The 9,355-nt window shown below is 41.7% G+C and overlaps 1 protein-coding gene across 1 annotated transcript; it reads left to right on the forward strand.

The window, feature by feature from the left end:
- The first annotated feature begins 735 nt into the window (after nt 1-735).
- LOC135105714 (pre-mRNA-splicing factor 38B-like) lies at nt 736-8,956 on the forward strand. Its single transcript, XM_064014129.1, has 9 exons — nt 736-853; nt 2,463-2,610; nt 2,837-2,961; nt 3,375-3,526; nt 4,777-4,837; nt 6,800-7,065; nt 7,187-7,528; nt 7,654-7,773; nt 8,049-8,956. Exons 1-9 carry the CDS (start codon nt 848-850, stop codon nt 8,104-8,106), a joined length of 1,278 nt encoding a protein of 425 aa, XP_063870199.1. The 5' UTR covers nt 736-847; the 3' UTR covers nt 8,107-8,956.
- The last annotated feature ends 399 nt before the right edge of the window (nt 8,957-9,355 follow it).

Consider the following 9,355-nt stretch of genomic DNA (forward strand, 5'->3'; position numbering starts at 1 on the left):
GTTTGGTTTGACTTATTCAGAGAAATGTGAAAGTTCAACAATATCTGATGTGGATAAACTGATTTTTTTTTTTTTTTTTTTTTTTTTTTTTATAATGTGTGTAAAAGAGACATGAAAGTCAATAATGTCAGAGCTTTGTATTGGGCTTAAGAACTATGGTGGTTGATAATATATATATATATATATATATATATATATATATATATATATATATATATATATATATATATATATATATATATATCAATTCACGTCAAGTTGTATAAAGACTGAGAAGGATCTTTAAGTTAATGTTTTGTTGTCTGTTCTGATACATTATTTATTGTGAGTTATGCATAAAGAAAAGGTTTAAGGTTCATTTAACAATCCAGCCTTCAGTAGATGAAGATAAGGTAAGAGCAATGAAAATGTAAAAGAACTACCACTGAGAGTAAATCATGGAGTTATAAAAGAGAGAGAGAGATTACTTGGAAGTAGAAGACAAATGAAAAACGCACAAAAACGTTTATATATAAGTTTTTAGAGCCGCGTTCTAAGTGATAACCAACTCACCAATCATATCCTTTTATTTTCTCTTCGACTAATCACAGCGCGCATGAACCCAACCAAACATACATTACAAAATCAAACCAGTACACTTAACAAACTACCAAACATCAGAAAAAACAACAGATAAATAATAAAAAAAACATAAATTATAGCTACTGTTTGCCATAAATAACATAAATGGACATAACGGAATTTCCTACAGCTAGCGAATGTCGAGGAACGCGGCCTAGTGCAGGAAGGAAGGAGGCCGTCATCTTCTGTGTCTATTTACATATCTATCTGCCAACACTGAGGGAGCATGAAGGTGAGTGCTGCCCTTCCCCGTCACTCTGGGCCAGCCAAAATGCATTGAGGCTAGTAACAAAACAGCAGGAGGGCAGAAAACAGTCATCAGGAGGACACAAGGACATGGGATGAAAGGTCTTGTCTCCACGCGGGAGTGATAATAATAATGCTCATCTATTTTGGTGGTTTACACGCTCGTAGGATGCACACATGTGTTCTGTAACACTATAGGGGTTCTCTTAGGTTGGATATATTGATGTGGAAGGTTGGTTTGGTGTGTTCATGATTCTCCCTATTCCGAGAAGCGGACATGGTATTGCTAGAAGTTCGGCGGACTTGTTTTAGCATATATGATGCACACAGGTTATGCAGCACTACACGAATTCCCCATAGATAGAATATGTAAATGTTAAAAGTTAGTTTGGTGTGTTTTTGATTCCCCATATTCCGAGAAGCGGGCTTTCCCCGGGGTGGGGGTGGGATTGTTCTGTTGTCACCAATTTGGCTGCCCTTTAAATATAACAGTGATTTACTCACGAGTTCTCTAGCAATATAGGATATCCCGTAGATGGAATATATGATTGTTGAAGGTTGGTTTGATGGTTTTTTTTTTTCTAATTCTCACTTTTCAGAGAAGTGGGTTTTGTTAAGTCATGTTTGGTTGCCCTGTAATATCACATAGGATGCACTCATATGTTTTGCAGAACTGTAGAGTTTTCCATAGATAGAATATATTAATGTTGGTTAGTTTGGTGTGTTTCTCCCTGAACTGAATAGCGGACATTGGTTTTGTGGTTAGTTTTCCATATTAAGTTGTCTGGTTTGCTGCTCAGTACGTGTATTAGCACAAGAGAAAAAGGAGCCGAAGGAAACGGCACAGAGGTTTATTAGGACTGTATGGATCTAAAGGTATACTGGTCTTCGAAATTGTAGCAAGTGACTGCAATAATATTGAGTTAGGCATCTTTTGCTAAGTACAAAAACATGAACAGGGTGTGTGTAGCTTTAAGGTTTGTTAGTGTTAGATTTAGTTTGTAAAATTAGGTATCACACCTGGTTCTCTCACCTGATGGGCTTCCCAGTACCCTGATTGACAACCCAGATGTCCAGCTGAAGCTGCACTTTGCTAATGTGCCACCCCTTCCTTAACCTCCTATTACTTCATAAATCTTTAACAATTTGCTGGATAGTACATCATGGTATAGGATTAAGTTAGAAAGCCTATACATATAGATACCCTGTAGGCTATATACAGCTTCACAACCAACAATTGGTGAATGGCTTGTATTAATAGCAGCCCAGGAGAAATTGACAGAATGGCAGGAGAAACAGAGGCTTTGAAAATAATTTGTGAACCTATGGTGGACGGTCAGCATTGATTGTCAAGACCAGTGTTGTTATGGTAATAATTAGATAATGTATTGGTCATGCCTCTGTTAACCATCATGAAAACACTGAGAAATAGAACTGAAAACGGGATAGACTAACTAATTGGCTGCCATTGAGAATTTAATATGAAGAACAATACATGAAATCAGTGGAATTTTCTGTCATGGCCATTGCTTGGGTGAGTTCTTAGGAATAGACATAAGATATGAATGGGTAAATGATGTCTATTGATTTTCCAGGCAGGTGCATGTGAGTATGAGGAGGATGGGGAGAAGGGGGCTGCTGGGAATAAGAAGCCCAACGGGTTGCCAATATGGGGCAATGAAAAGACCATGAACCTGAACCCTCTCATCCTCACCAACATACAGTCATCACAGTACTTCAAGGGTGAGTCACAGTCTTCAGTATTTATCTTTATACTTCTACTTCATTTAATAGCCTTAACTAGATTTTCAAATGTAATATTTTATCCTCTTTATTTTCTTTTTTCTCTCCTTTCTCATTTCCTTTTATAATTTCTAATCATCTATTCCTTCTCTCAAGTATTGATATCCATCTCATACCTTACCTGGGTTTCTTACCTCTCTTAATTCTCCATTCTGTCTCTCCACAGTAAACCTGTACCAGCTGAAGACCTACCATGAAGTCATTGATGAAATCTACTACAATGTGACCCACCTGGAGCCGTGGGAGAAGGGCAGCCGCAAAACCTCGGGTCAGACCGGCATGTGTGGCGGGGTGAGTCATCAGATGGAGGAAATAATGATGTAGTGTTAAATGTTGATATGCTGCAAGTAGAGTAGGTTAGATGTATGCTTTGAGAATGACAAGAGAGAGAGATTTACATGTGTGGTTCTCAAAAATAAATTACTAGAGTAATTAAAAAGAAAAAATGACAACTTTTGGAGACAACTTGTAATGATAGAGATACAGTTGGCAAGAGCCACATTACTCAGCAGTTTCCAATGACTAAGAGAACTTGCCAGTTTTCAGTCATCAAGATGATTGTTCCATCAGCAACACCACTTTTCATCAGGCACAGTTTTAGGTCACTTAATTCAGTTTAACTCCTACCAGTAACACAGCTTTCCTCCAGGCACAGTTTCAGGTGATTAACTCAATCCTCCACCAGTAACATGGCTCTTTGTCAGGTGCGAGGTGTGGGGGCGGGCGGCATTGTGTCCACCGCTTTCTGCATACTGTACAAGCTGTACACGCTGCGCCTCACCAGGAAGCAGGTGGTGGGCCTCCTCAACCATGCCGACTCACCCTACATCCGGGGCCTCGGCTTCATGTACGTCAGGTAAGTGTCTCTCCTTTCACTTGTTTCACTTTCCTTTGGTCATTCAACTCTGGTGTTCTGTATCAGCTGTGTGTTTTAGGTAGAGTCATGGTTACAAGTTGAGTAGCATTGTGTACTCACTTCTATTGTGTTTAATGTTTTTCCACAATCATAAGAGTTCTTGTCTGCTGACAATCTCCTCACAAAACCAGGGATCTGATAGATCAGTGTGGGCAGATCAAAGGACTTAATATTAAGGAATTGAGTGCAAAGTATTACTGAACTAAGATTAAGAAAATGAGTGCAAAATACTGCTGAACTTTTGGCTATGACTGGATTTCTTCAAGCAAGCTAATCATTATTTTGTACTCATATATTTGTTTTTTTCTTGCTATCTTGTTATTATTGATGTTCTCCCAAAGAATTTGTTGCCTTGCTCATGACTGTTTTCTTCATTTGTGTGTGTGTGTGTGTGTGTGTGTGTGTATTTATACAGGTTATTTATGTACAGATTAGGTTATTTTGATTGAAGACCATTCATTACTACAGTCTAAAAAAAATTGAAATGTTTTGAAATACAGTTCTATTAAGTATTTTATTTTGTATACAGCATGATATCAACTCCCCATTGTATATTACAGGTTTTGATATACCCTCCTCCAGTGAATGTTTAAGCTTTAAGAAGGAGATTTAGAAGTGGAAGGCTGTTTTCTGTGCCATTGTACTAGGGAATCAAGTTCTTCTAGTACTGTGTAGAGGTGGTGCCCAGTATGCAGTAAACTCATTGTAAAGTCAGCTGCCATATATTGATATAATAAAACTGTACAATAATAATGTCGCATGTCCGCCACCAAGGCCAGTGGACAAGGACTACTGATGTCCCGCCACTGAGGCCAGGCAGACAAGGACTGAGCCTACTGGCTCAGGTCAGGCTGGGACTTTTGAGGTGAAGGAAGGTCACATGGCCAGAAAGGTAAAAGTCTCGTGAGGTCCTGGGAGCCCACCTAGCCATGTAGCAGGCTGGAACACCACAGAGACAAAGAGGTGAGGATTGACCTCACTCCCACATGGTGATAGGCGGGCTGCTAAAGGCTGGGTCAGGTCGGGGACAAAGGCAAGGCTGGCTGGGGCCATCAAGTCCCAAGGGGAAAGGTGTACTATGGAATGTCAGATAGCAAAGGTGTGGGCATGTGTATCCACACCAGTACACCATCCTCCTCCCCCCCTCCATTCATAATGGTGGATTGTTGATGTGTCTTTTGCATCTGCAGGTTTACTCAGCCGCCAGCAGACCTGTGGGACTGGTTGGAGCCATACCTGGATGATGAGGAGGTAAGTGTCGTCACCATCACCAGTCCCCAACCCCTCCTTCCCCCACCCTCGCCACCTCCTCTCCTCAGTCCTTTTGTCCTCTTTCCCCTCCACTTGTGTTCTGAGTTTGTCAGAGTTTTAGCTCCATTCTTATTCATTTGTGTCTAAAGTAGTCTGAGGAAGCCAAATATGTACAAGTTTGTTGTGACTAGATTTATGACAAAATCATAAGAAGGCTTGATCTGATTCTTAATGAGTCTGTGAGTAGCTTGAAGCCCCTGGTCTTCCCTTGACTTGGATGGCTTGTCTTAAACATCCACTGTCGCAGGATGGGTCTGATTGCATATTCATGATGGCAGGCTTCCTTCCTCATTTTGTTCTTGAACCCTTGCTCCCCATCCCCTGCCCTACTTTTTCCTTCCCCTCCCTACTGGTGATGGTTCGGCAGTGGAGCAACATCCACACACATTACGGTGAGTAAACATCCATCTCCGTTTGTGTTGATCATTGTGCATGTTGGGAGGGTTTTCCTTCAGGAGTCAAGAAAGAGACCTCTAGGTGTATGTAGGCTGTGCAAACTAAGTTACAATTAAATTGACTGAACCTTAAGTTTGTTTTGAATTCACTGTAGTGTATTCTAGTTTATTTAGTACTTTTATGAAACAAGATTTCACTGTATATTATCATCATTCATGAGTTTTTAACTATAAAGAAAAATAGTACCTCAAGGATTTCAGTTTCTCAATACCATATCTAATTATGTATGTGTGTGCATGTGTCTATGAAAGAGAAAGAGAGAGAGAGAGTTGGGTGATGCGCACCCATCAGGGAGCTAGAACTTGGCCTAGTGCACCCTCAGTGAGGGTGATGTGCTCCAGAATGATGTTAGTGGTTGTTGTGAGAACTTGAGTTTTCAGTACTACAAAAGAGATTTTATCAGTTCACAAAGATATAGAGATATTTGGCACAGTATCTGTCTTGAGTGTGCTGTGTGGCAGGCAGGCAGGCAGGTAACCTTTTGATTGAGGGATTAACGGTGCTGTTCTCCCCAGGCCAAGTGGTGAGTGGCTGCCCCCTGAACGTTGAGAGGCCAGGTGACCTCTGGGTTTGACCACTACAGGTTTCTACCCGAGACTTCATCATGTTAGCTGTATAGAGGTGCTGGCACATGCATGGAGGCTCATGGCACCAAATACTTCCCTGCATAGTAATTCCATGCCTCCTGTATCATTAGATATACATAAAGTGTCATTCATCCTTTGATGTCCACACATGTGTGTTCTTGAAAGGGTGTAGAGCCTTCCCTGCTTGTGTGGCACATTTGGTTTGGTGGTAAACCAGCGCGGTGAGCTATCAGAAAACCCTCCCACATCAGTTAGTTAGCCAGCCAGCCAACCAGTCTGTCCCCTCTCAAGGAAGCTATGCCTGCAGTCATTGAGCTGGAGGAACCTGTTCAAACGCTTGTGATTCCTTGAGAGCCGACAAAGTTTTCTGAAATTGACTTCTGCCTTGAGAGTTTTGAGTCACTATCAGTGGTATAAATTGTTTGCTCTGTTATGCTGGCATTGTTTTGTTTATATTTGTCAGTAGCACATTGTGTAATTCATCATTTACCTAAGATGTGAAAGAGAATAGATGGTTCTCACTGTAATATCATTTTGTTCTGTGATTACTTCATAGATTTGGGACTAGACAGAAAGAACAGTTAATTCCTTCTTACTCATACACACTTGCGCCAACAGAGATACACAAAGTAAACAAACAGTTAAACACACACACACACACGCACACACACACTCACACACACACACACACACACACACACACACACACACACACACACACACACACACACACACACACACACACACACACACACACACACACACACACACACCCTCCCAGGCTCTTCAGCATCACATCCCCAATCCAACATGCTAGCAGGCCCACTGCCTCACCCCGCCCTTCCTTTTTCCCTCACAGGAAATAGATGTGCGTGCAGGTGGCGGCCAGACCACCACCATTGGCCACACGGTGCGCCACATGCTGTCTAAGCTAGAGTGGTACTCAACTCTCTTCCCTCGTATCCCCGTCCCCATTCAGAAGGAACTAGAGAAGAAGTTGGCGGAGCATGCTGCTGCCAAGGCTGCTGCTAATCCCACTGTTGCCCCACCAGCTAAGAAGGATTGGTATGGTGGTCGACCTGAAGCAGAAGCTGTCCCACAAAAAGAACATGGGAGGTCGAGAGGGTGAGTGATATATACATAGATAGACAAAAAAAATACATAAATAGTTTGCAAAGATATCCAGTATTAATATCAAATTTAATTAGTACAAGAATTTAACATTTTTCCACCCTCATGCCCACAGGTCCAGTCAAGAGTACAACTGTCGGGATGAAAGAGTTCGAGACACAGACCGAGAGAGGGAACGGGGAAGGGACAGGGATGGTACACGTTCACAGGACCGGGAGAGGGACTGGCAGGGTGACCGCACAAGAGAGAGGAATGGAGACCATGACCGCAGCCGAAATAGACATCGGGACAGAGAACGCGACCGAGGACAGACCGACCGTGAACGTGACAGAGAGCGTGACAGAGAAAGAGACAGAGACAGAGAGAGAGACAGAGACAGAGAGAGGGAGCGGGATAGAGGGGACAGAGAGAGGGAGAGAGACCGTGACCGTCACAGACATCGAGAGAGAGACCACAGGTGAGTCTGTATCAATTATTTAAGTAAGATAAGGTTGGATATATTCACTTCATGACACGTTAGTGCCAATGAAAAAAGATAATGGTGACTGAACCTCTGAACCTAAAGCCTCTGCTCCTCCACAGCCATGACAGGAAGCATCGGCGACGAGACCGCTACAGCTACCCAGATGACAGAGGAGACTTTGCTGAACTGCTGGAGAGGGAAAAACATCGTATCAAGAAAGAACGCAAAAGAGATGGCAGGTGATGACCCTTATTCACATTCTCTCTCTCTCTCTCTCTCTCTCTCTCTCTCTCTCTCTCTCTCTCTCTCTCTCTCTCTCTCTCTCTCTCTCTCTCTCTCTCTCTCTCTCTCTCTCTCTCTCTCTCTCTCTCTCTCTCTTAATTGTTGGTGTTCTTCAATTTATTTATGTCAGAAAATTTTAAACTGTCCCTGCAAGGCATCCCTTGCAGTACAGTCAACAATTCCAAGTTGAATTTCTCTTCTGTTAAGTGTTTGTCTTCTTTCCTCCTTGCAGTCGAGAGCGATCAAGAAGAAGCCGATCGCCAGACAAGGATCGCCGTCGCCACCACTGAGGCTGGCCAGGCACACCTCTTAATGTAGTTGATCCTTAACTTACAAGGGGATGCTCATATGGATCCCAGACTCAGGCAACAAGGAAGTGTGTATAATGGGAGTGGAGTTGAATCCCAAGACAAGTAACTGAGTGGTGTGTGAGTTGTGGATCAGACCACGAAAGGCACAACCAGTGTGCCACTGTGCAAAATAGTTCATGTATTTATCCCTGCAAATACACTCTTTCACTCTTTTTGAGTGAAACCAAAGGACTGATGAATAAGGACTCCAGGTGCACCACCAAGACATTCCCAAGACAGGTGCCCTAGAAGAAGAATGTTCTACCTTGGATTTTGGTGTGTGAAAACTGGCTAATTCCCTCTCAGGAGCATGTCAGCCTTGTGTAGAGTGAAGGGTGCCACATGTTTGGTGTCTGGAGTGTTTAGTGGAGGACACCTTTGTGCAGTATATGGTGGTGCTGTTCCCTGTTAGGACAATTAAACTGAAAAAAGTTTGATCCTTCTTCACAGCAAGTCTCAGTAGCAAAGTATCAGCATTATGAGAGTCATTCAGTTCCATGGCCCATACACATATTGTGTATATAAAGGATGAAGTAAATATGAGAATGTAACCTTAAGTTAGGTAGTAGTAATACAGATGTTATATTTTTAGTGCCTCTGGTGATCCTTAAGATACATAGGTAAAGGTTGAACATTATTTTGATTGTTGAATTCTGCTTGTCTAACTAGTGTCAAGAAGACCGCACTAAAGGTACAAAAAAGGCTTACTGCCAACAGGTCACTTCATCACTGAGAGGCATCATATTTGTATGATAATCGAGATTGAATTTTATTAAAAACATGTTTTCTATTTTTTGAGTTTGTCTGCATCCTGAAATAGTGACTGGTTGTAACCCGTGTACAGTTTCAGTATTCTGTGTGTGTGTGTATATATATATATATATATATATATATATATATATATATATATATATATATATATATATATATATATATATATATATATATACATGCAAGCTTACTTAATCACATCCGTTTAATGGGGTAATGGGTATTCATAGTGGTGCTTACGTGGCCCTCTTAAGGAAACTATAATTATTAAGATTACAACGTAAATGGTTCCATATACTTCCTATTCATCGTTCCTTGACTTAGATATCAACAGATGCGTGCTGATAGTGCATTGGGTAAAGTAATGGGAATTTCCAATCATCCTCCTCTGGCGATCACAGTTGCTACATAGGGTATT

Source organism: Scylla paramamosain, chromosome 12 (genome assembly GCF_035594125.1).
Source record: "Scylla paramamosain isolate STU-SP2022 chromosome 12, ASM3559412v1, whole genome shotgun sequence".
Classification (NCBI taxonomy): Eukaryota; Metazoa; Arthropoda; class Malacostraca; order Decapoda; family Portunidae; genus Scylla; species Scylla paramamosain.